This window comes from Chinchilla lanigera, unplaced genomic scaffold (genome assembly GCF_000276665.1).
Source record: "Chinchilla lanigera isolate Chin_1 unplaced genomic scaffold, ChiLan1.0 scaffold00149, whole genome shotgun sequence".
Classification (NCBI taxonomy): Eukaryota; Metazoa; Chordata; class Mammalia; order Rodentia; family Chinchillidae; genus Chinchilla; species Chinchilla lanigera.
This window is the reverse complement of record NW_004955550.1, coordinates 1,288,034-1,315,390: the sequence shown is the minus strand read 5'-3', so window position 1 is coordinate 1,315,390 and position 27,357 is coordinate 1,288,034. Positions and strand designations below refer to the sequence as shown.

The following is a 27,357-nucleotide window of genomic DNA, read 5'->3' as shown; positions in this document are numbered from 1 at the left end:
ACAGCTTGATTTTGTTGTTTTCTGGCATTGCTTCTTTTAGGATTTCTTCCGGTACCGGGATTTGAACTCACGACCTTGCGCTTGCCAGGTAGGTGCTGTGTCGCTGAGCTTAAACCCCAGGTCCCCATGGTCAGACCTTGATGCCAAGAAAAAAAAAAAAAAAAAAAAAAAAAAAAAAAAAAGATGAAATGAATGCACCCACATACTTCCCTAAGGATAAACACCAGGGATTGATATTCTAAAGAAGTATCTATCACTTTAAAAAAGCCAGGAAGAGTCACTAATTCAGCCCCCTCCAGTCACTAATTCAACCCCCTCCAGAAAATCCCTGTTCTGTACTCATGCCCACTTGCTACATGACTTGCTTCCTTATTTGATTAGAATTTAATCAATTTTACCTGAGCAAGTATACTCATAATCTTATTGGTTGACCACAGTTTTGTCCCACCTCATGCCCGCCCACCTAGCAATTTTCCATGTTTTCCACCTTGGACCCACCTCATGTGGTGGATTTGCTCTACAAAAATCCCTAGAAAAGGCAAGGTCCTTGGCAACCCACTTGGGACCCCTTCTCTCTCAGACAGAAGCTTCCTTTCCCCAGTAAATATATTCTGCTCTTAATCTCCGTTCTTCCTAAACTCATTCTTCGATTTTAGAGAATACAAACTCATACCAGACATCTAGCAGGTTGGGTGTTTCTTTCCTCCATATCACCAGCATTGCAGGAGGCTGAGGCAAGAGGATCACAAGCTTAAACCTAGCCTGGGAAGCTTAGCAACTTACTGAGTTCCTGTCTTGTTGTGGTTTGGGGCTTATTTGCAAGGGGAAACACTATAATACAGGACACATATTTTACAAGATTATTTATAATAGTCACCTAAAGAATGAAAGAGTGCAGGAAATCTGTCTACACACTAAGATCAAGGAATCTAGCCAAGGGCCTAGATCCCATGGAAATGTCCTGCATGAGTTCAGCTGAAGACCTAGAGCTCATAACAATGCCACCCACGAGTCCAACTGGAGGCCTAGAACCTATAACGATATCTCATGCAGTCCTGATCCATGGATCTGTACTGGGAAGGCCTAAAGGTCAGTGGTGGAATCTAAGAAGTCTGTGCCAGGAGGATGAAGGATCTGTGCTAGCAGGCTGAGGCATCTACACTGGGGCCAGGAAACGATGCTCAAAGTAAGTATCAGAGCTGCCCTGAAAGGCACCACAGCCATCCTCAGCAACAGTGAGGTCCTGAGCTCCTGCAGTGATCAAGATGGCTGAGTTCCCAAGAAAGCCAATGCAGCAAGTTTCTTCAGGACACTGAGCTGTGTACCTTCTTCCCCTCTGGAGCCAGGAAGCAATGCTCAAAGTGAGGACCAGAGCTCCCCCAAAGTGAACTGAAGCTATTCTCAGTGCCAACAAGGTCCCAAGCTCCTTGGGGGATGAAAATAGCCAAGTTCATCAGGAAAGCCAGCATGACAAGCTCCTCCAAGAAAGCAGCTCCTTACAGCTTCTCTCTGCTTCCAACAGACTCCCCACAGATTCTACCAGCTTCCAGCAGCCTTTCTCTGCTCCCAAAAGCCTTTTTTTTTTTTTTTTCCTTTTCCAGTTCTGCCTCCTGTGCCGCTGGCAACAATCCTCAGGAGGGCCTCTTATACTCAGCACTATGCTTCCTCAGTTCAGCTGGGTGTTACAAGCTGACCACCAGTTATCAATCCACTACATGTCTCAAAACAAAACAGAAAAAAACAAAAATGTTTTTAAAGGACTAGAGATGTAGCTCCACGGAAAAACCCTGTGCTCGATCCCCAGATACACACACACACTATAAAATCTATCAGTGCACCAAACTACTAACAGTGCTTATCCTGACTCAGGAATGCAGGATTCTTTTTTGTTCTTTGCTATATTTTCCAATTTTTCTACATTCATACATTATTTTTGTACTCATATAATGTTTTTATTTAAAATTTAAACCATAGCAACAGGCTTCTTCCTTTTGCCCCTCTGGCCTCTGTCGCCGTACCAAATCCTCTGCTCCTGGGTCCCAGCAAAGTAAGCTTTCTACAAATCGCACCTGTCAGTAAACATTCCTATGAATATCACTAGGCCAGGAACTTCTCAAGACACTTTCCCCACAAACCACTGCCCACACAAAATATACCGTCTATGGAACAAATGGCTCTCCTGGAACTAATGGCTTCCTCACCCTCAGTGCCCTTCAGGATTCCTGCAAGGATTCTAGCCGCAAATCACTCTTCCTTGACGGCTCTGCGTAATCTGCCCTGCCTATGCTGTGAGTCACTTCCTCTGGCCCCCAGGTCAGCCTTGCTGCAAGTTGAATTCTTCCTGCTCTGAAGCTTAGGATTTCTCAATTGCTAAGCTAAAATGTTGCTTTTCTCTGTCTCATGAAGCAGCAAATTTCTTCCACATTTCCTGGATCCTGGTCACAGTCCCTAAACTTCCTGCCCTTGTACCCCAGCTGCTCAGATCCCACCCTGAGGTGGAGTGCATGGGTATATAATTCTGGTAACATTAAAGTACAGTGTACTCAGGCTTGGCAAACAAGTCCTAATGTTTTAGATTACATAATCTGAAAAGAATTTGAGAGAGCATAAGGTTAAAACTTTCTCTGCACAGCCCTGTCAGTTATTTTTCTAGCTCCTACTTCAACACTTCTGGAGTGTAATTCAACAAATTCTTTTCACAGATCTCTTCCTTTTATCTGCCCTAGTCCTACCTTACAGTGTTGCACAATACAGATTTGATTCTCTTCTGTATCAACAATGTTTAAAAATAACAGAAGACAGAGCTGGGCATGGCTTTGGTGGCTGAGCGCTTGTCTCGAACACACAGGGCCCTGGGCTCAGTCTCTAGCACTGAAAAAAATGGAGATAGATTCTCACTACCTTGTTTCATTTTCCCCACCAAGTCCAACTCCCTCTGTCTCCTAATAGCCACCCCAATGTGACCTTTTTCTACATGGCTTCCTCTCATCACTATATGGAGGCGAAAACCCTAAATCTGATTCCTAAGCTGACTATTCCTTGGCTTTGTCATATTATCGTGTTGTAAAACAAAAACAAGAAACATTTCTGTAAACCCTTTTCTGTGTGTGGTCATGGTGATGATACTAGGGATTGAACCTAGAGCCTGGGAACTGAGCCACATCCCAAGCATTTTTTATTTTTTCACATTGTGACAGGTTTTGTAAGTCACTAAATTGCCCAGGTTGGACCAGGGATATAGCTCAGTGGTGCAAGCACCTGCCTGGCAAGGTTGAGGTCATGAGTTCAATTCCCAGTACCAAAAAAACAAAACAAAACAAAACAAAAAACTAAATTGCCCAGGTTGGGCTGGAACCTGCAATGCTCCTGCCTCAGCCTCCCAGAGTGTTGGGATTACAGGCCAGCACCATCATCTACGCCTCTGTTTTTTCATCTAAAAACTGAAAATGAAAATATATCGGTGATGCTTGCTTAAGGGTTTACATAGCTATCACACTCCTCATAAAAAGGGTAAATACAGTCCTGTAGAGTAGTAGATGCACATTACCTGTTGTTTATTCACAGTGGAAGTGAAATCTCACCAAGAGTCTCTTTCTGTTTTCTATGGTAAATTAGGCCCTTCTCCATTTGATTGGCAAAATTTGGCTATATGCGCTGGGATTCATCATCAGTGGCTCTTTTAGGATGATAGTGAATAAAAATGATTACTATAGGGAAATAAATCCACTTATAATGGCAATCATCTAGCCTATTTCTTTTTTTAAATACTGCATTATAATAGGCCTAGGGGTATAGCAACTTCCTTCTATACTAGGGGTTATGGTTGATACATTGTGTCAATTTGGGGAGTCTAGAGGTTTGGCTAAGTGACTCAGCAGTTCTGCATCTTGGGGTAAAAAGGACATGCCCTTACCCTTCTGGGATGTTGTTTATTGTGTTAATTTGAGAAGTTTAGAAGGTTAACTATGTGACTCAGAAGGGAGCCAGGGTGCTTACTTTGTATTCATCCTAAGCCTGTGCAAGAGGAAGACATGCAGAGGGTATGGGTGTAGAGGACCACCCCCATCCCCCCAGAGCAGGTAGACTGTATAAAAAAAGGAAGTGAGGAAGGACTGGCTGCTGGTTCTTCGGAGGAGCTCCAGTCTTCTCCTTCAGCTTGGTCGTCTCCTGACTTCTGGTACAGATTGTTGGGCTTCCGTCAGGATTCTTCAGCCACCTGGTGTTGGCTCTCCGGCCTTCATCGTAGATTCTTCAGCATTGCGTTGCAGACCCATCAGCGTTTTGATACGGACTTGCACGGACACTGCAGTGAGCTCCAGGCCAGGGGCTGGGCTCTTCAATCTCCAGCGTGCAGACACCCTCTGCAGGCTTCCTCATCCAACTCTGTAGCTGATCATGGTAAGCCAAACTTGTAATTTCTTGTACATTTGTTTATCTTGTATTATATCTGTTCCTCTAGTAAACCCTGACTGATACACTAGCCATTCCTCTACATCTCAAACAGTATTATAATAGCTTCTTTCCTAGCTGGGCTCAAAGTGTGGCTGCATTACTCAAATGTGTTTCCACATCTGGAGCCTTTGTGATCTCTCAGCTAAATTTTAATACTGAAGCTTTGGCTGAATTCCCTCTATATTAGAGAGTCAGCTAAAAAGTCATTATCTGGAAAGACTACTTTGCAGAGTTTTTTTTATTTCCTAGTTCTGCTGCCCTCTTATGGATGGCTATCAAGTCAAAACCAGGGTCCCTGAGCTGGGCATGCAGAGCCTTCCTGGCAAGTGTGAGGTCCTGAGTTTAATTCGTGATATGAAAACAAAACAAACAAACAAAGAAAAAAAAAAAAAACAGGCTCTTAATATGGAGCCACCTCCTCCCATTGTCAAGGGTCCATATCACACAGCACAGTTGTAACTGCACTGTAAACAAGCTATAAGGTACTGTAGCACAGCCAACTAAAGATCCCATTTAGCTCCAAACACTATAGGTTATCTTGTCTTCCTCATAGCACACTCAAGTCCCAGGGGATTTCTTTCCATTTCAAGAGGTCACTCATCATATAGGAAGAAAAAGAAAGAAAGAAAGAAAGAAAGAAAGAAAGAAAGAAAGAAAGAAAGAAAGAAAGAAAGAAAGAAGAAAGAAAAGAGAAAGGAGAGAAAGAAAGAAGACAAGACAAAGGGAAAAAGGAAAGTCCTTTCACTTAACTCATCTTTCTTCCAATTATCAATTTCTTATACTGAAAAATTTCTCAGAACAGCTGGTACAGTCCCTCTCTACTTTCCTCATCTGTTATTCCTTCTGGTGTCTATTTTGACCATGGGATCACTCTCATCATTTTTCGATCTCTTTTGATGAGACACTCTTTTGGTTTGCCCTCCAAGACATCTTACTTTCCTCCTTCCTAACAGCTCCTATTCAGACTCCTTTGCTCTTCATCCTGATTTCTGCCCCTAAGTGTATCATCCAGAGCATTTGTTTTAAATGCCATCTATGTGCTAATGACTTCCAGATATTAAATCCTAAACTCATCCAAGTGCATATTCATGTCCCTGGAGGCCTGGACTTTTCCAACTTAGCAGCTGTAAAATCAAACCTACCTTGTTAAAGTTGATCATGTGGTCTCATCTCAGAAAATGACATCTCCTCCATTCACCTAATAGATCAGCTCAAAGGCTTAACAATTATCCTTGAATCATCTCTTTTGCCGTACCTTTCCTTACATATCAGCAAGTCAAGTCTATCTTCCTTCAAAATATCTCCAGCCTCTGAGTTTTTTATACCAACTGCATCACCACCACTAGTCCAAACCAAAGCCAACTTCTGGTCTGGCCTATCACAGTGGTCTCCAAATCAATCTATTTAGTTTTCCCCTATACATTAATATTCTACAAAGCCATCAATAAGATTTTTAAAAGGCAAATAGATTAAAAACACATTAGCACCCTCTCTTCATGATCAAAATGAAACCCAAATATCTTGCTATATCTATAATATCTGCTTATATTTCCAACCTGAACTACCACCACTACTTACCTTGTCCATGCTACTGTAATAACACTGGTCTTGTTGCTACCAAATTGCTAAATTTCCTTAAAATTTTTATGTTATCTTCTTTCAACTGCTGTTTGAGGAAACCTACAATTCTGTTGGAGGAAACTTCTCTCATCATTGCATTGCTCACTCAGGCCTCTACTCAAATGCTACCTCCTCAGGAAGGCCTTCTCTGAACCAATGTAATTGAAATTCCTTACCCCTTTATTACTTTCTTCTCTTTTTTAAAAAACTACCTTATTGAAGGCAACCCTCTTATGACCCCTTCTGTCTCTCTCTCAGATAGAAGCTTTCTTTCCCCACAATAAATATATTCTGCTCTTAACCTCCATTGTTCCTAAAATTCATTCTTCAATTTTAGAAAACACAAACTCCTGCCAGACATTTAGCAGGTTGGGAGTTTCTTTCCCCTATATCATTTGCAGGTCTTCCACCAAGATCATTGGAGGGAGACATGGGGAGCTCAATGTTGAAGTCTCTTACTCCTTTAGAATGCATTCTTCAGCAAAGGAAGATGTTTGACCTTTATGTGTTGAAAAAGAGCCATTTGATATTTTTCTGCACATGCATATGGCCTGCCTACCCCCTAAAGCCAAAACAGAGTGCAAAAGGAAGTATTAATTATGATGCTCTTTCCCCACTGGAGTCATACTGTAGGAAAGAGGGAAAATGGTTAGAACTGCCTTGTATTCAAACTTTCTTTACATTAAGAAATAATTTTCATTTATGCTCAAAGTATAATTATAATCCATATGAGAGTACCCACATTCATATGTCTGTTTCTCTCAGTGACCTAAAGCAGATCAAGCTAGATCTAGGAAAATTTTCAGATGTCCCTGATAAGTACATTGAGGTCTTTAGAGGATTTACTCAGATCTATAAACTAGACTGGAAAGATAAAATGTTAATTTTAAATCACACATTACCTTCTAATGAGAGACAAGCAGCATTACAAGCTGCCATTATATTTGGGGGATGAATATCAAATTATTAATTTTAAACAATCAGAAGATAGATGGCCAGGGGAACTAGCAATTCCCACTGGAGCCCAAGCAGTCCCTACCCAAGACCCCTGCTGGCCTAACAGCAAGACAGGACATTGGAGCAGGAGACATTTTCAAGTATGTATTCTTGAAGATCTAAGAGGGATAAAAACCAAGCCCTCTAGTTATTTTAAACTGTCAACCATTCATCAGGAAAAACCCTCTACCTTCTTAGATCTTTTACTAGAGGCACTGTAAAACATGTATCCATAGCTCCTGATTCAATAGAAGGACAGATTTTACTTACTGATATGTTTATTCCCCAGTCAGCCCCAGTTATTAAGAAAAAGCTGCAAAAGATAGTTTTTGCTCCAGATAGCTCAGCTGATATTTTAGTAAAAACTGCCACCTTAGTATTCTATAATCAAGACTGGGAGAAAATCAAGGAGAAAAAGCAAAGAGACCAAAAAGCAGCTGCCTTTGTCGCAGCCTTAAAAAGAACAGACCCTAAGTCTGATTCTCAGGGCTCCAAGAAGAAAGAGCTCAATGACTAGACTCAACTGCTACTACTGTGGAAAGCCAGGCCACTTTAGGAGGGACTACCTTAAGAGGCCCCCCCTGCTGTGACCTGAATGCAAAGGTGGCCACTAGAAGCAAGACTGCACTCTCTGAGGTGGTGGCCCCAGAGCTCAGACTCTTCCCAACTGGTCTAGCAAGACTAAAGGGCTCTGGGATACTCTGCCTCCTCCCTCTGGCCAGACTCCTCCTCCACGGAGGAGCTCTGGGTAATCATGACTACAGAGGGGGAAAAGGCAGCCTATTGCTGGACATTGGCAAGGTCTCTCGCCCTTCTCCAACTTTGGCCTTCCTTCCAGCCATCATACCTCAATAAAAGTAGTCACCAAGATAAACAACCTGCTTAAACTGTAACTGGGATAACTTTTCTCTTCACCCATTCCTTTTATTTATGCCTAAACACCAGCTCCCGTCCAGGGGAGAGATTTTATCCTGCCTAAACACTGTAATATATATACTGAGATTGCCAACTAATTCAAATGATGCTGAGACTGGTTTTACAAATACAGTACTTATTATTGATATATAAAAATTTGAGTTTTTCATTGGTCAAAACCCTTGTTCTCTTAAGTCATCAAAATTTTCTAGATTAATTACAACTAAAACTGGAGGGACTTATGATAAAATATCGGACTCCATCAGTAAAAGCCACTGGGTTACAAATGCTATTCCAGTCCCCTAAAGGCAGTTTCTAGACTTACCTGTCAGTTCTAATTCTCATGGCTTGATTAGACATGCTGTAATTTCTCAAAATTTTGTTTATTCTTGCCTAAAGGCTGCCAAACCCCAAGTGATCATACAGATAAAACCAATAAAAATATGCTAGACTCCTTTTACCAGGATCCACCAGATCTTGTCCGGAGAGAGGGCTATATGACACATATTGAGGCCTTAACTAACTGCTCAGCAGGCCTCAAATGGCACTACAGCTGGTCTCTCTCTCCTAAATAAAAAAGTAAAATTAATGAGACAGGCCATCCACCGAAATCAGATGGCATTAGACATTCTAACAGCAAGCAGCAAAGGGGGGTACTTGTACAACTGTAAAAACTAAGTGTTTTCTATACATTCCTGACCCTTCTGCTAATATTTCAATAGCTGCTGAAGATATTAGGTGACAAATTAATGACATGTCAGACACTGAAATTCCCTGAACCTTATCCTTATCCTCTTTATGGAAAGCTGTTACAAGCGCTTCTATACAGAGTGGAAGTACAGGTGGATATATGCCTTAATAAGGTAGTTTTTTTAAAGAGCAGAATATATTTATTGGGGGAAAGAACTTCTGAGAGAGAGACAGAAGGGGTTTGAGAGGATTGCCAAGGACCCTGCCTTTTCTGGAGATTTTTATAGAGCAAAACAAGCAGGGCACAGGAACTGCTCCTGTAGGGGGCTGGGCCAATGGCTCTTCCTGGCTTCCTTCCTTTCCACAAAGGAAGGAAGTCAACCTTTGTTGACTGTATTCATAATTATTCTGTTGATCTTATTATTTGGCCTACACATACTTAGTTATTTCTTTGGCTTTGTCTGCTCCAGACTTAAAGCTATACACCTGCCCAAGACGAGAATGCATTGTGTTTATTGAGGGCCTTTAGACAGACCCTCTGGAGAGTATCTCTGACTGCTGATCAACAACCATGACCCCTTCAGCCTGAAGAAGCCAGATCGGTTATTGCTCATTATTCCCTTATGGCAGTTTAGGGTATTTCTTCAGAGGGGGAAATATCACAGGCACCTAAGTTAGATAGAAATATTATAGGCAGTCAGATAGGGCTAGGCCTTCAAAGGAGCCAGTACAGAAGATGAGATACCTTGCAATTGTGGGGATACAGACACCTCTGCTGATGTATCAGGTTAATAACTCTTAGTTATTGCAGGCTGATCAGGCCTGCAATCTCCAAAATGAGTGGATGGCAAAGGCTTAAATAAATGAGACAACTGAAATGATTGTAGGGTTCTGAAAGGCTCTAAATCTCTTACAGAATTGGAGATTCTCTGGGTAAAGCCAAAGACTTCTCTGGGCAGCCCATATTTATTAGGTTTTCAAACAAAGGAGGAGGGTACTCAAGAAAACACAGGAATCTAGCAGGACCTTGGGAAACATTTTCCCAAGTATTAAATTATGACAATCAGGAGAACTACCTTATCTTTAGGCTGGCATTTACTGTAGGAGTGTGGAGTCTGTAGCTGCAGTCTCCCTTTAGTTAACTGGGGTTGGAGCCAAACATCCTCAGCTGAGGCCTTATCTTGTCCTTTAAGGTGTCACCGCTTCACAGGTTAATTAATACAGGCCTCTGCAGTGATCAGTGACTCACTTACTGTGAGTCTGCTGCCCTTCTCCAGACAAGGTGTCTAATATTTACTTGGTTCATATTAAATCCTGCTCAGAGCCACTTTTTTGTGGTCTCCATCACTGAGGGCCAGACTTCAAGACAAAAGATGAAACAGATGTGGCCACATGCTTCCCCTAAGGACAAACAACAGGGATTGATATTCTAAATAAGTGTTGATCACCTTGGGGAAGCCAGGAAGAGCCACTGACCCAACGCCCTACAGGAGCAGTTCCTGTGCCCTGCTTGTTTTGCTCTATAAAAATCTCTAGAAAAGGCAGGGTCCTTGCAATTTGCCCAGACCCCTTCTGTCTCTCTCTCAGACAGAAGTTTTCTTTTCTCCAATAAATATATTCTGCTCTTTAAAAATAGCTATTGAGGCATAGTTTACCTATGGTACTGCTCAACACTTTTTAGTAACTCTAGTCACTGTTATAGTTTAGATCATGTGCTCAGATGTGGGCTAGTGGAAGGTGATTCAGTCATCACAGTATTGTACTCATAGTGAACTGGCCCATAACAAATGTGCTGTTGGGAATGGGGATATGTTGGAGGAGGTGTGTCACTGAGGGTTTGAAGATACATCTCCTCCCTGGCTCCTCCCTTCTCTGTCTGCTTCCTGGCTGCCATAGTTTGAGCAGCTTTCCTCCACCAGGCCCTTCTGCCATGCCATTTCTGCCTTGGAGCCAGCCAACCACAGACTAAACCTGCTGAAGCTATGAGCCAGCATAAACCTCTTCTCCTTTTACATTGTGTGTGTTGAGTATTGTCTCCAAGCAACAGGAAAGTGAGTAATACAATCATAATATGTCTTTATAAGAACTAATTTCTTCCTAGAGTCCTCTGTGACCCAGGGATTATTCAAGAGGTTATTGTTTAATTTCCATGTGTTTGCATAATTTCTGTGGTTATTTTGCCTTTAATCTCTAGTTTCATTGCACTATGATCTGATAAGATCCATGAGATAATTTCAGTTCTTTTGTATTTACTTAAGCATGCTTTATGGGCTAGTATGGGGCCTATTTTGGAGAAAGTCCCACGTGATGCTGAGAAGAATGTGTATTTTGTTGTATTTGGGGAAAACACTGTAGATATTTATTAAGTCTATTTGTTTGAAGGTTTTCAACTTTGATATTTCTTTTTTGATTTTTTTTTTTTTTGTCTTGTTGATCTACTTGTGACAGTGGGGTACTGAGGCATCCATTATAATTGTGTTGGTATTTGACCTTTTACATACAGTAGTGTTTATTTTATGAAGTTGGGCATGTCAATGTTTGGTGCATATATGTTTATAATTGTTAGCTCTCTCTGTTGAATTGTTCCCTTAACCAATATGTAGTGACCTTCTGATCAAATAAATTTTGACTTGAAATCCACTTTGTCTGAAATTAGGATAGTTATTCCTGCTTTTTTCCAGGTTTCCATTGCATAGAATATTGTTTTCTATTCTTTGATTTCTAATCTGTTTGTTCTTTTTGGATTAAATGTATTCCTTGTATAGTGCATATTGTTGTGTTTGTTTCTTGATCCATCCTGCCAATCTGTTGTTTCTTTTCACTGGAGAACTGAGACCCTTTACACTGAGAGTTATTACTTAAAGATATTGATTTTTTCCTGTCATTGCATTATTTTCTTTCTTTCTTTCTTTCTTTTCTTTTTTTTCCAGTACCAGGAATCGAACTCACAACCTTGCGCTTGCCAGGCAGGCGCTGTGCCACTGAACTAAATCCCCAGCCCCCACTGCTATTTTCTTTTTTTTTTTTTTTTTTTTTTTTTTTTTTTTGGTTTTTCTCCGGTACCGGGAACCAAACTCACGACCTTGCACTTGCCAGGCAGGCGCTTTTGCTGCTGAGCTAAATCCCCAGCCCCCCATTGCTATTTTCTTGTTGCTAATTCCTCATCAACACCACCCCTTTCTGCTTAGGTGTTTACCCTGCATGGTTTATTCATTCCACTAGATTTTTTTTGCATTGTTGGCTTTATTTTGTCTTTCTAGTATATCCCTGACTACCATCAAGATATTTAGCAACAAATATTTAATTACTCTTAACATAAATCTACATTTGTTTGTTTGTTTTAAATGATAGTGATTCCTATCCACCTGTGAGCAAAAAGGAGGTGTTGGCATCTACAAAGACCTAAGGATCTCCTGCCTAAAAAACTTCAGACACACACTCACAATTTCACATTTTGGATGCCTCGCTGGATCATGACCATCTGTGATGTCCAGAGTGAAAATCTTTCCAAACCAATCATTGTGCCAAGTAACATCTTTATCCTGAATGCAATGAAATAATTTTCATATTTTGTTTGATGGAGCTGGTGGAATACTAACAATGGTGATAGCTGTGTATTGTTTTGGCAGAGCAGTGGGGACTAATATTGTGATTTGGAATTGACAATAGATGACCTTTATCTGACAGGTAAAAAGAATATTTAATAGAACAGGTCAGGCTACACATAAACTACTACTGTATCACTACTAAACTTCTGTTACAAATTACAGCAGGAGCTCAGGCTCAAACAGTTCAGAATAGGAAAAGAAAAAACTAATGCCAAAATCAAAGAGCTAATAAGCAAAATGACACCCCCAAAAATATGGACAGAGAAAAGAGCTAGACAAGAGGGGGGAATGGGAAGGGAGGAAGGAAATCGGGGGGGTGACACATGATAACCCTCCCAGAGTGAACAATGGAAGTGAAAGTGAAAGCTGAGAGAGTGAGGCCTCCTTGACCTTAGAAGAAGGAAGCAGAGGCAGATTAAACCCGAAAATAATCAAATATAATTGAAGCTAAAATTGAAATTCAGACAGAAGGATTAAGGACACAATGTTCCATTGTTATCGAAACCCAAATTTACAATAACAGGAAAGCCAGATAGATAGCCAGTGTTTACCCAAGAGATATCCCTTAGAAACAAAGCATAATTGCGAAAGCAGAGGCCTATTCACAAGGAAGGAAGGCATCGCAAAGCTAAGCCAAGTGGAGACCGGGCAGAGGCGGCAGCGCGGAAGGAACAGCTCTCTTCCTCCCACCTTTTCGCGCCCCTGAAAGGGGCCTGTACATCTTCGTCTCTGTTCCTATTAGGAACCAGCACACAGTCTGAGAAGTGGAGAAAAAGCAAAACAATAAAACTAAAACCATCACCTTCCTTTGCTTCTAAAAAGCTTTAGGCAACAGACGTGTTCTCGGGGAAGAGTTAGGGAGTGGAGACTAAAGCCGGCACTGCTGATTGGTTTAACACTGCCTGCGAGTTAGCTGACTGCTGGGAGAAGGAATTCTCTCTCTTCGCAGCATCCGCTCTTCCTTCTCTGATGATCCCAGACCACTGACCCCCTGCAAGTCACGTTTTCATGTGGGCGAGGGTGGAATATTTGGACCCTTTGGGGCAGATCTGCGGTGGGATGACAAAGTTCATCTTTCATAGCTTCATGTTCCTTACAGGCAAGAGGGGAGCAGATCCCTTGTTGGTGATGTGCAACACTGGAAACTGGGCTGCGGCGCTGCCTGGCCGGCACGGACTGGAGTCTTGTGCAGGCAGATTTCTTAGGTGCACTGTTGTGGATTTTTTTTTACTCACTGGGAGAGGTTGGAAGGCAGGAATTTTATTGTTGTTAGTAGTTCCAGGAATCACTATCTCTGTAACTGCCATTTGGTCTCCAGTGTGTATTTTCATTTCTAAATTGCTTGCCCTTCTGCATTTACATTTTATCTTACAACAGCTTTTTTCCCTACAAGAGGTACTGGGAATCAAAACGAAGCCCTGTGCATGTTGGGCAAGCACTCTATCAAGAGCAACAGCCCCGTTTCCTAACAGCTTATTCGTTTTTTTTTTGTTTGTTTTTTTTTTTTTTTGTCTTTTTGAGACAGGGTCTTGCTATGCAGTTCAGGCTGTCCTTGAGCTCACATTGTAGCCCAGGCTGGTCTTGAACTCGCAAAGATCCTCCTGCCTCAGCCTCCCAAGTGTTGGGATTACAGGTGTGTGCCACCATGCCTGGCTAACAGCTTATTCTTTAAGACACTACAAAAGATCTCAACCTGTATTTAAAAAATTATATACTTAACACCAACAATTATACCAATTATAATTAACTTTTGGTTAAAGTAATTTTACCATCCAAATAACCCTCTTTGCTCCAGTTTGGCTTCTCATCATCAAAATAGGACAGTGTGATTTTTCACCTGTTGGACCTTAGTTTAAAAGTCTTCAATGGCCAAAAATAATCTGGTTCCTCCTCACTTTCCCTCCTACCTTCCCATTCACTCTTCAGTTTAACTACTTTCATCTCTTCAGTGACTAAGCATTCTTGAATTTGTCTGCATCCTTCTGCCGCATGCTCGTCACCTATCTGTCCTGTGAGACCTATTTTAAGTCTCATCAATCTTTTCCCACAACCGTCAAACCCAACTCCCACAAGTGTTGGTTCTCCTTTGAATTCTTAGAACACATATGGTCGTTAACACTTGGCATATGCTACTTATCACACATTATTGTACTGGTTTCTTTTAATTATGCGTTTTTCCTCCTAGGAAAAAGGCAACACAAATCTTAAGTGGAGAAAGGCAACTCTAAACAGTGATGATACAATGTTCAAAAAAAAAAAATGTTGTAGTCAGAGGGTGCATAAATCAGCCTTGTTGTTTGTCTTTTTACTTACAATGTGTCTCCTATCTAGATTGCAAACTCTTAGTCATACACCGGTTTGTACTGTGACTTTTAGGAGAATGTTACATGCACAGCACATGATTAATAAACACTTACTGATGTTGATAAAGATGACCATGGTAGGATCAAGACAGAAAGCCTGACTTACTGTGCATTTTGAGGCCAGCCGTGACTCAGGAAACCCAGCCATTCTGCAGGCTTCCTGCAGGCCCCTTTGGAAAGGACTGAGTCCTCATGAGTTTTATTCAAGAGCTTCCTTTGTCCAGGGGACCCTTCCAGACCTAGTTCTCTTAACTTTGCCCCATAATTCTCTTGCTTTCCTATACTGATAGATCCTGTTTGGGCTTGGCTGATCAGCCCTTTCAAACTGAAGACATTTCATAAACAAAATGTAGCATCAATGGAATATTTGGCCGTAAAAAACAGTACTGTACTGGTACATGCTACAACTTGACTGAACCTTGAAAATGTTATGTGAAGCAGAAGCCAGTCATAAAGTCTACGTGATTCCATGTAAATCTATTCATGTGAAAGCCCAAAATAGTTAAACACATAGAGAAAGAAAATAGATTAGTGGCCCCGGTCCAGTATGGTATGGGGTGTGTGTGTGTGTGATGGATATGGTTTCCTTTTGAGAAGATGAAATGTCCTAAAACTAACTGGTGCTAAGTGCATTTATGTGACTATACTAAACACTGTACACTGTAAATGGATGAACTTGATGGTATGTGACTTTTATCTCAATAGAGATTTTATTTTAAAAAGTTATGTCTTTATACAGTACACACAAATTTAGTATACTAAACCTAAAAAGCTACCATGCCTCAGTATTGTACTCAGGTATCTCCGGGATGTACTTCTCAGGCGGCACTGTTCCGGTCCCCATTCAGACTGACCGGGAGGCAGATCAGGGTGCAGGACAGCCAGGCAGCTTTCCTCAGCCTTCCGGTCACCTCTCCCTGTCGCCAGCACACTCCATGACAGTGGCCTTCGAGCAGGCCTCAGCTTTGGGCCTCTGCTTTGGTTTGCTCAGATGTAAATCCTCTTCCTTTCATCCTTCAAGACTAAGCTCAGAGGCTGTGAGTACAGCTCTTGGGTGCAAGCGTGCATGTACACACACACACACACACACACACACACACGGAGCTAAGACTTGTATCTATTTTACACAAGTCTTATACAACACGTGCTTCATAAGTACCTTAAGATGGTGGGCCACTGGAGAGGAGGGACCATTTTTATATTTTCAAGTTAGCATTTTATTAGCCAAGTGCTACACAAAGAAATATTCAGGGATTAAAATACCTATAAGCCATCTCATCACATGAACAAGTTATAGTCATGTCTGTCCAAAGAAACACAGTGCTGTCCCCCAACTGGAAACCAGTGACACATTCTGCAAGGCCGTGTGGAGGTCCAAGCAGGGTTACATGGTGTGTAGAGAACTGAAGAACAGCAGTGATGCACCCACTCCGGGATGACTTTCCTTTGGGCTGGGCTCATCTAAGTAGATCAGTTACCAAACAAAGGATAATTTGAAAGAGTTCTCAAAAGTCTCCTGTCTGAAATATTCCTTCCATGTTATGCCACTAAAGCTGAAATGTCATGACAAAGAGGGGCCCATCAACTCTTTGTTTTGTTTTGTATTATGGTGGCCCTGGGAACTGAGGATGAAACCCCAGCGGCACTATTACCACATCAGCCCAGAGACAATCTCACTAAGCTGCCCAGACTGGCTGCTGCAGGAGGCAGCACTGTCCTTTCTTAAAAGGACACAGGCCTGGGAGGGCAGCGTGGTTTCTGAACATGCCAGGCAGCTGCACGTAAGCCAATAAGCAAAAGCATGTGGTGAGCCAACGAAGAACTCTGCCTGAATGCAGGGTACAGGGAGGTTTGACCAAGCAAAAGCAAGAGCAAACCCCAGAAAGCAAGCAGTAGGAGGAAAGCAGGTGCTCTGAGAGAAGCTGAGTATGAACCAATTTCACAGGTTTTCCTGGGGCTGGCAGGAAGGAATTGCGTCAGCAGTGGGGTGGCTGGCAGCACGCACAGGGGTAGGAGAGAAGGAATGCAAGGCGAAGGATAATGACTAGATAGCACTTAGTAAAGAAGTGACAATTAAGGCCATAATGCCCTTTATCATTCTATCTTTCCTTCATCTTTTGCTGCTCACAGAACACCTCATCTCAGTTCTTAGCTATTATGTGAGAAGGAGACAGTCACACAAGACCAGGGGTCTTACAACAGTCTGTGTCAGTCTTGGCCTCTGCTCCAGCCTCATCCCAAGTTGCACAAAAAAGTAAAAAAATAATTTCATCTTTTTATTCTCAAAATACTGTGGTGTATGAGCTGGTCCTTACTTGCTCTTTAGTGCTGTGAGGCAGAACAGAGCCCCAAGAACATGAGTGTCATCTCAGAGAATTAGTAGTAGCTATTGTTTGGAGTTCAAAGGCCGATGTCAAATCATGGGCAGGTCCCAAGGAGTGGTAGGGCACTGGGCTCCAGTTCTTCCAGAAGAACAGGGTAGAAAAACTGCTTTGAGAAGACAACTGAGCAAGAGGACTTGGTACCAGAAAGGTCTGATAGGAGAAAGTAGAGAATATGAGGGATAAAGAGCTCATTTCCTTCCCGCTACCTAAGAGCAGAGGCACTAGCAGGGCCAAAGTAGGCAGTAGCCACCTGGATTCCACCAGGGAGGCACCCGCCCACTTCCGGAGTGGGTATTAGGCATTGTCAGAGGGTGGAATGCTCGCCATGAGAAGGGAGACAAAATGCTCCAGCTTCTTTGCAGCTTGTCTCCCAGCCTCTAGAACCTCCTCGTGGTTGGCCTTCTCCCGGCTTTCGTAATCCGTGACGACCTTGTTAGTGATGAGGGAGAAGCCGAAGACGCGAAGTCCGCAGTGCCGCGCAACTAAAACTTCCGGTACGGTGCTCATGCCTGACAGGAGGGACAGAGACACCAACGGCTAAGGTTCGAAATTGCTTTTGTCACCCTTTAGTCTCGTCTTTCTTCAGAAAAGCATCCTGAGAAGCAGCTAAATTAGTGTTGGGTTTATGTTATCCTGGATTGCTTAAAATAAGTGGGGCCTCAGAGGGTCTCACATATTTCTTACGAATATTGCCAATACCATGAGTTATTTCTGAATTTGTGGTAATTTCAAAGCCCCTTCTAATGGCAGAGGTCTACCTTCTGCCCCGAGGTGCAGCGGTGGATTATGCTGATGTGTGTTAGAATAATTCTCAGGAAGAGTCAGATCACGAGTGGGTGGTCAGCAGTGAAGCCGTCTCAGTGGACTGCCCCACTTTGTTTTCCTGCAAGTCAGTTTAATTTACCCTTCTATTAAGTCAAACCCTCTTTAAATCCTGTTAGGTCTGTAATCTGCTTCTCCCCCTTGCTTTGACCAGATCCTCCCCTCAAGTCTCCAGCCAAAGTCTCCTTTTCTCACCAACAGCATCTGCCCCCAGCTGCTGCAGCAGGCGACACTCTGCCACAGTCTCAAAGTTGGGGCCGGCCAGCATCACATAGGTGCCTTCCTGGAGCTCCCGCTTCTCCCCCGTTTCTTTCCAGACACTGAAAGCCTTCTGCCTCATATTCCGGTCATAAGCATCAGACATGGCAGGGAAACGAGTTCCAAACCTAGGTCAAAGGGTGGATTATCTCAGATAATTAAAATTAAATGAACTTGTTCCTAACTCCTAGACAAGTCCTAAAGCCCTACCTACTTGGAAACAAAGAAGCAAGATACATACCTCTCATCATTGGGCCCTTTGAGAGGGTTCTGACCAGAAAAGCCAGGTAGGTTGATATGATCACGGATCAGCATGATGTCTCCAACCTCAAACTTGGGGTTGAGCCCTCCAGCTGCATTGGTGACCACCAGCGTATCCACTCCCAGAAGCTGGAAAACCCTCACGGGGTATGTCACCTCAGAAGCAAAAGATCGAAAAATTTCAATCTACCTATGCAGGTGTACATAATATATATCATGAAAGCGGAGATAGAGAGGAACAAAAATCTACCTAGCCCAAATAGGAAGGTAGTTGGTGTGACCCGGAAGGGTGCACCTCTCCCGCCCCCCGCGTCCTCCCTTCTCTCTACTCCTGGCTCCTATGATGTCAGCAGCTGTCCTGCGCCCAGTCCCCTCCACTCCGGCTGCCCACAGACTGAAACCTCTCTTCCTTCAAGTTATGGCTGTTGGGTATTTTGTCCCTGCAACAAAAAGTGATGAGAGTAATAAAAGGGTACTTCTCTCCCCTCCTCTTAGTCCAGATCCAAACAGGCCTATGACCCTGATTTACCTGCCAGAGCGAGTATCCTTCATACATGTGGAATCTGCCCTGCATCATCACACAGGCTTTGCCATTCAGGAATCCAAACACCAGTCGACCAGCATGACCTGGCACTGTATACAAACAGGAAAGGGAAATGAGCATGTTCAAAGCACACACCTGCCGAGCATGTTCAGGAGCACACACCTGCCGAGCACTGCAGCGCACCCCTCGGTGTTCTCTGCACACAAGGTCACGATGGAAGATGTTAAAAGCCTGGTAAAGACAATCATCATCATACCAAGTAACCTGGAATTAGCGCTGTGAAGGAAAGGGTCCTCAGAGTAAACATGAAAAAGAAAGGTTTTTAGAACAAATTTCAAAAGAATGAGAAAGCCACATGCTGTCCCTATGCTGTGGGATAAAAGTGAGTGGAAAATATAGTGGGTAACACTGACTGCTGTAACTACAGGCCTCTTCTGAGCCTGTCAGGGAGAAAGGTCTAGATTTGAACCCAAGCAATTCTCCTTCCTCATCACCCACACCAACCCTACGGGAATGCACAGTCATGGAGATGACTGTGAGGGCCTGGAAATACAGAGATAGCTCCCCACAGGCAAAATACTAACTTTCACCTTTTTTTCTTATCTGGCAATTTCTGCTAATGTGTGGCCAATTTATTCCTTAGGGAATTGATGGTATGGGTAAGAGACCAGAATGAACAGGAAGTGATTGGAGGAGATTACAGTTACTAGTAACGGAGCAAAACTCAGTTATGAAAAACCAACTGGAGTATAAAAAGAAACAAAAAATAAATAAAATAAATAGACCTGGGCATCGTGACCTGTAATGTCAGCACTTGGGAGGCTGAGGCAGGAGGATTGCCACAAATTCAAGGCCAACCTGGGCTACAAAGTGAATTCAAGTCTAGCCGGAACCTCATAGAGGTTCATCCTATCCAAAAATAGATAGATAGACAGATAGATAAAATTATCTCTTCATGCGGTGCCCTTCCTATAAGAGGTAGGAGTGGCAAATGACCAATGTCTCTACTATTTCTGAGAACTATGCCCTCCTTTGGCCCTCCCTCTTTTTAACATTTCCTTCCCTAAACCAAGTTTCCATGCTTCCTGCTCTGGTCTCCCATCTGCTCCAAAAGGTTTTTAAAGTATTTATTAAAAGTCTTAACTATCCAGGAAATGGAGGAAGATTGAAATCTTAAAAAGTTCATAAATAAACCAAAGGAAGTTAATTATTTGAGAATAAGTGAACCAAATAAATTAACCTTATCTTTTTTTTTTTTCTTCAGTTTTTTAGGACAGGATGTCACTATGCAGTTCCAGCTGGCCTTGAGCTCACTATGTAGCTCAGGCTAGCCTCGAACTCATGGCAGTCCTCCTGCTTCAGTCTCCAAGTCCTGGGATTACAGGCACGTACCACCATGCCCAATTATCTTATCCTCTTTTTTATATTTTTTTTTTTTTGCCCTTCTGCCTGTTCCTGTTGCTGCCATGGGATCGTCAATAAACTTACCACAGACTGAAAAAAACAAAACAAAACAAAAACCTTATCTTTTACTTGTCCTGTTTCACCTAGCTTTTTTTTTGTCCCTTGCACTGAGCTACGTCCCCAGCCCCTTTTATTGTTTATATTGCTAATACACAAAGTTGCCCAAGCTGGGCTGAAACTTGCAATCTTCTAGTCTCAGCCTCCCAGAGTGCTGAGATTACAGGTGTCAGCAACCTTGTCTGGCTTCACCTAGCCCTTTTCTAAGTCTTAGCCTAAAAGCTTTCTAGCTGCTATGAGAATGCTAGACTTGCCGCCTTTCGACGTCTCAGAGGTCCACCATGCATCCTTTCCCCTCCCAAGAGGTAAATGTGAACTACGTCTTGTGTATTAGCGCGCACGTGTGTCTATAAGAACACAGTGGTCTGTGTGTTCATTTATTGCTATGCAGTATGTACATTATGCTAGGCCTGGAGCTAGAGAAAGGGAGGGGCTTGGCTTTGTCCCGGGAGGTGGTAGATAATTATTTTTCTCAGGGGCTGGGGATTTAGCTCAGCGGCACAGCACCTGCCTGGCAAGAGCAAGGTCGTGAGTTCGGTTCCTGGTACTGGAAAAAACGCCCCCCCCCCAAAAAAAATATTTTTCTCATTTAAGGTACGGGGTAGAGGCAACAAGCGGGATGGTTATATGTCAGGAGGCACGTGGGGGAAAGGTGCTGTGGAGTTTTAAGCAGCAATAAATCAATAAAGCATAGGAAAGATGCTGTCTTAGTCCCACTGATACATGCACTGTTTTTGTTTTTGTTTTTTTTTCTCTGGTACCGGGAACAGAACTCACGACCTTGCACTTGTCAGGCAGGTGCTTTTGCCGCTGAGCTAAATCCCCAGCCCTTACATGCACTGTTTTAGGAAATCTCTTTTAGGGAAATTTCGTGGCCGTCTTTTTTCCTCTTGCAACATTTGATTCTGGTCAGTAACACTGACTGCCCCCACTGAATTCCACAGAACCCCATCAATACCTCTCAGTTTCATCCCTTCCTTCCAATTCCCAGTACCTGTGCTCTGCGGAAATTTGGGTATGTCGCTGTAGTCAAAGGCCTGGGCCTGAGTTAATTTGTCAGCCAGACCTCCTAACCCAGAACCACAGATCACTGCCACTTTGGGCCGGTGCTTGGTGTGACTGAGAAGCCATCGTGCAGTGTTCTGATAATCTTCGTACGTGAACCTAGGGGGTAAAAAGAAAACCACAGTGAATTCTACTCTCATTCCAAGAGTATCACAGACAAATAACCTTCAGTGCAGAAAGGCTGGCAGGTGTCCAGATATCAAGGAATAGAAAAGCTGGCCCAGAGGCGGTGGTCACATGCCCACAGCAAAAACGCATGAGAATCTTTCAATTCCAGAGCCTGCAAAAGTTGAAGAACTGTCTCCATTAACAGCCCCAACTCCTGTGTCTCAGGTTTTGTCTTGTTTAACTTTCATTATGGTTCTGGGGAGCAAACCCAGGGCCTCTCATTTACTAGACAAGTGCTTTACCACTGATCTGTACCTCCAGCACTGACGAATTTATTACGGCTCATAACAAAGACTGCAGAGGGATTATAGGGGCCAAAAAGTGCAATGAAATAAAGAGACTGAGGCTAAGGAGAGCACTCAAAATGCAATTAAGACCTTTCTGAGGGCAGCAACAAACTTAATACACTCTTCTGTGGTATCCTCTCTATCTCCTATGGACTCTCAAAGTGTAATTAAGGCTATTTCAGGCTTGGTGGAACACGCCTGTAATCCCAGCACTTGGGACGCTGAAGCAGCAGGATCACCATAAATTCCAGGCCAGCCTAGGATACATACTGAGTTCAAAGTCACCCTGAACTTTATAGTGAGATCCTATCTCAAAGAAAAAAACAAAATATAATAAAACCCAGCTTCTTCTTAGAAATGCACTCTAGTTCCTTCCTCAGCCAAATACTGAAAGGCTAATAACCCCACAGCCGCTACCTTGTGCTGGCGGCAGAATCCAGGGCCTAAGGATACTAGACAGTGCTTTACCACGAGGCTGCCGCACATCCAGTCCTGTCTTGTGTGTGTGTGTGTGTTCTATAGAAGGAGCACTACTCACGCCGGCCTCCAACTGCAAGACTCAAGTGATCCTCCCGCCTTAGCTGCCCAAGTAGTGGGGGCTACAGGCCTGCCACACATCTCGCTCTTGGGGCTAAAGTTTTTGATTGAGGAAAGAGAAAAGGAAAGGGAAGAAAGCAGTGGGAACACTCCTAGTAGAAGTCTATGTGCCAGTCTGAGTTTCTCCCGGATGCTGATTTCTAAGATTCCCAGGTCCCCACAAACCTTTGTCTTAGGGAACTGCAAAGGTTCCCAAGGCCAGAGACTACACTACTGCGATGCAACAGGCCACAGCAAATCCACGACACTGGCTGCCTGCCAAGGATCAACCAGGACTGATTGTTTAAGTTCTCTGCAGAAGCTTGTCACACACACAGATTGTGGGCCCATCCCCACACATGAAAACCTTGCTAAGAAGCTCCACAAATTGGAAACTGTTTTTGCTTTCGATGTCTGTGATCACCTCCTGCTGTTCCTCCTGGTCCCTGACTACTTGTGTCATCCTTTCTCTTCACACCAAGACTTCTTCCCTTCAGCATGTAAGAGTAAACAATCACAAGAGCCCCTACACTACTAGCAAGAGGCAGTCTGTAACTTTTCTGAGTTCCAACTCTGATTCCATCACACCCATCGGAAAGGGTCAAAGATTGTGCTCAGAGGTGGAATTGAGGTGTAACAGAGTTGAACACAACTAATTAACCTTCCAGAGGAAATTCTTTTTCTTCAAAAGCAGAATCTAGGCAGTGTGTGGTGGCAAGCTCCTGTAATCCCAGCATTTGGGAGGCTGAGACAAGAGAATCACGCACGCACGCACGCACGCACAAACAAACAAAAAGCGGAGCCTAGGAGCTAGGCACAGTAAGTAGCAAGCATCCGTGGTCCCACTTGCCAGGCTGATGTGAGAGGAATTCTTAAGGCCCAGTAGTCTAGCCTGGGCAGCACAGCCAGACCCTGTCTCAAAAACAAAGTAAACTGAGGCAGGAGGATCGTTGTGAGATCCGCCTGGGCTACAAAGTGAACTCAAGGACAGCATGAACTGCACAGCGAGACCCAGTCTCAAAACAAAACAAAACAAAACAACAACAAAAAAAAAACAACAGCAAAAAAGTCTGGGCAACCAGGCAAAATTCCACAATAAATCAGGCTGCCCTCAGGGAAGTAGCTGGGTAACAGGCTGGGGGAGGCAACAGAGCAATAAGGCTGGTGACACGTTCATCAATAACACGCGCCCTTAAGCGGTGAACAGAAAATGAAAGGCGGTACGGCCGTTGTCGCGCTCTCACAGGACTTCCTCCTCGGTGTCCGTCCCTCAAGAACAGCCTTGGTTCTCCGTCACCCCAGAGACGCGGCGCGATCCCTCTGCTGCTGACTTGGACAGGGAATTCCGGGACCAAGGCAAAGAGAAGGGCTTTTCAAAGGTGTAGGGTGGGAACGAATGGTGTCCGCTGCTCTGCTCAGTAATAATGCTCTCCTTCCCTCCCTGGGGACTCCATTCCCAGCTGGTGAACGGGACTTCAGTTTGGAGGGCGGGGGGTTGGCAAGGCGGTGAACCGCCCTTTCTCCAAAAGAAGGACTCCGGGCGTGAGCACCGAAAGCACCTGTCTCCACCTAGACCCGGGAAGACCTGAGAGGAGCATCCGCGTGGGCGAGCAAGTCCGCGGCGGGCAGCGAGGGGTGTGCCTCCCTCTCTGCTTGCACCTAACACGCACACCGACGACGTGCACTACACAAACCTTCCCCTTCCTGCTCCGCGGCCAGCCCGCCCGATCCCTGCACGCGCCCCGCGGTTCTGTCCCCTGACCCTGGCACCGCCCTGACTCCGGCACCGGGCTCCGTGCCAGGCCGCTCCACGTCTCCAGGGAGCTCTCTCCCTCTCCCTGGCCCCTGCGGACCAAGGCGCAAGTCTCCCGGTCTCGAAGACTGTCATTTCCCCTCCCCAGGGGCTCCAGGGGTCTCGGGGCCTGAGGGTCGTCTCACCCGTCCTCCATGGCCCGCTGATCGATCTATCAATCACTTGGCGGAGGTCGGAAACGGTCTGGTTCCGTCTGCAGTTAACTCCGTGTGCCCTGGGCACTGGCTTTTATCTCCAGCCCCAGCGGCCCCAGCCAATGGCAGCCAAGCAGGGGGGCCGGCCCCATCTCCATGGTGACGCACTCTTGGGCCAGAGGAGGAGCCGAAAATCCAATCAGAATTCTTTCCAAAGCTGAAGCTCTCCTACGCCGGCGGGAAGCATTTTATCCAGGAGCCTTTTCTCGGCCCCAGGGCCCTGGCCTCCAGCAAAGGAGGCCTAACGCGGAAGAGTGCTGGGGTGCCGAGGCCCGTCGAACCGTCTGCGATGGCATTCCAGCCAAACCGCAAGAGATTTGAAAAGACAAAATTTCAAGCCTCCAACTGTGCAACCCAAGAATATAATGAAGAAAGCCAGAGTCTTGAGTTGCTTCCTGGACAAGGGAAGCAGGGTCATCCTGGCTACTATAGTGCTGACTTGGAGGCTGCGGGGTTTGGCGGAACACTTCCAGATCAGGATGGGGAAGAGGAAGTTCTACTGCAAGGATTTTGGATCCTAGACCGACAAGATTGCTACAGGGTGGGTGGTGCACTGTACCGGATCCAAGCGATTCCCGAAAGTAGAGGACTCCTCCCAGGATGAAAATTCCTGTAACAGAAAAACTCAGTATTTGGAAGAGTTCATCTGCTGCTCCTCCTATTCTAGAAGTTCAACCAATTTTGCATCAAATCACATGCGTCAAATCCTTGTATCAAATGTATCAATCACATGCCTCAAATGCATCTATCCATGTATCAAACCACAGGCATCAAATCCTTGCTTAGTTCCTGGCATCCTCCAGCTTTTCCCTACCCTCAGCTCCAAGCTTCCTGCTTGCCTTTGTAGGTATCACCGAAACTCAAGTCATTGTTTTCTAACACGTTTTTCTTATTCATTTAACAAATATTTGTGGAGCATCAACTATGCAACAGAATTATTCTAATGCTGTGGATATAAAAGTAAAAATAATATCTGTAAAGAAAAGAAAGTGTACATAGGAGAATTGAGCCTAACCCTAAACCAATGGTTTATTCTGTCATGATTACTGTTATTACTATTCTTGTTCCTCCAGTTCTTTTAGCAGAGATAACAATGGATTGTTATAAAGGTAAAGATTCACTTTAGTAATGAGACTATACAGCCAGGCGTGGTGGCGCACGCCTGTAATCCCAGCACTTGGGAGGCTGAGGCAGGAGGATCATTGCGAGTTCGAGACCAGCCTGGGCTGCAAAGTGAGCTCAAGGTCAGCCTGAACTGCATAGTGAAATGCTGTCTCAAAAAGACATACACATACACACACAAAGTAATGAGACTATACACCAGGCATGGTGGCACATGCCTATAATCCTGGCACTCAGGAGGCCAAGTCAGGAGGATTTCCATGAGTTTGAAGCCAGACTGCACTACAGAGTGAAACTCTGTCTCAAAACAAAACAAACAAACAACAACAAAAAAAAAAAAACAGAGAAAGTAGAAAAGAAAGAAAGAAAAAAAGAGAAATATTTGGAATATTGAAAGCCTTACTTTAAATAATGGAGATCTGTCATAAGTAAAACTCAACCTGTGATGGTTAATATTGTCAATTCGAGCTGCCTGAGAGATGCCTTGGAGATGAGTAAGGCACACTTCTGGGTGTGTCTGGGTGGGCCATGCAACATGATCTTGCTCTAGTTGCTTCCAGATCCAGGGCACTGCCTATAGGCCCTGCCCCTCCTCTCTGTCACTCTCCCTGTGCTCTGCTTCCTGGCCCCCATGATGTGAGCAGGTTTGCACCACCTCACCCTTCCACCATGGTGCTGCTGCCTTCGAGCCAGCCACCCATGGATGGTAACTTCGAAAACCACCAAGTAAACCTCTCCTCCTTCAAGTTGTGGGCATCCAGTACTTTGTCCTAGCAATGGGGAAGCTGACCATACACAGTCACAGAAAATATCTATCAATATTTGAGAGATTAAAAGTTTTCAAAAATTATCCCAAATTTAATCTAATTTACACAATAGATTAGAACATGAGTAGGCCAGGTGTGGTGGGGCATGCCTGTAATCTTAGCACTTGGGAGGCTGAGGCAGGAGGATCACTGTCAGTTCAGGCCTGCCTCGGCTACATGGTGAGTTCAAGGTCAGCCTGGACTGCATAGTGACCCTGACTCAAAACAAACAACAAAAAAAGAACATGATTATATCTAAGGAAGTTCAACCAGATGTGGTGGTCCCCTATAATTCCAGTACTCAGGAGGCTGAAGCAGGAAGATTGCTGTGAATTTGAGGGCAACCTGGGCTACTTAGTGAGTTCAAGTCCAGCCTAAATTACAGAGTGTGACCTGGTCTCAAAAAACAACAAAAAAAGGGAAGTTCAAACCTAATCAATTAATTTCAGTACACTTTGTCTAAAGTAAGTGTACGTAAACCAAAAAAAGATGATCTGCAATATATCTACAAAAGAAAAGTCAGGAACAAAGTTCAATTTTTTGTAGTGTTTTTCTGGCAAGATACGAAGAACAGTTGAGTTTACATTTCACCAAAGCAATGTACTTTTATTTGATGGGCAAAGACAGTTTGTCAGTGGGCACACTGCCCAGGGTGACATAAACTTCAGAACATACTTTATCTTGCTTTTTTTTGCTTATTTACTTGTTTGTTTTGATTATTGTGCTGGGAATGTGCTCAGGGTCTCACGCATGACAGCAGAGCCTCCACACTTAACTCTGACTCAGGTTCTGCAACCAACCTTCTGCATAAGCACTTGCGTTTTAATGGGGTTAGCTGTTGTAGTTTGTGTTTGTTTGTTTTTGCAGTAGTACTGGGGATGGAACCCAGGAG

General features: G+C 43.9%; 1 protein-coding gene and 1 long non-coding RNA gene across 2 annotated transcripts in view; both read right to left on the bottom strand.

Annotated features, from left to right (window-relative positions):
- LOC102026678 overlaps positions 1 to 2,266 on the bottom strand; it is an 8,457-nt gene extending 6,191 nt beyond the window's left edge. Inside the window, exon 1 of the long non-coding RNA XR_264917.2 lies at positions 2,202 to 2,266. This is a non-coding gene — a long non-coding RNA (uncharacterized LOC102026678). The remainder of the gene's footprint in view (positions 1 to 2,201) is intronic.
- Positions 2,267 to 15,837: 13,571 nt separating this feature from the next.
- Positions 15,838 to 24,575, bottom strand: Pnp (purine nucleoside phosphorylase). Its single transcript, XM_005412065.1, has 6 exons — positions 24,469 to 24,575; positions 21,429 to 21,598; positions 18,899 to 19,002; positions 18,350 to 18,525; positions 18,046 to 18,236; positions 15,838 to 17,537 (listed from the first exon to the last, which is right to left on the bottom strand). The coding sequence occupies exons 1-6, from the start codon at positions 24,477 to 24,479 to the stop codon at positions 17,323 to 17,325; spliced, it is 867 nt and encodes a 288-aa protein (XP_005412122.1). The 5' UTR covers positions 24,480 to 24,575; the 3' UTR covers positions 15,838 to 17,322.
- Between the last annotated feature and the right edge of the window lie 2,782 nt (positions 24,576 to 27,357).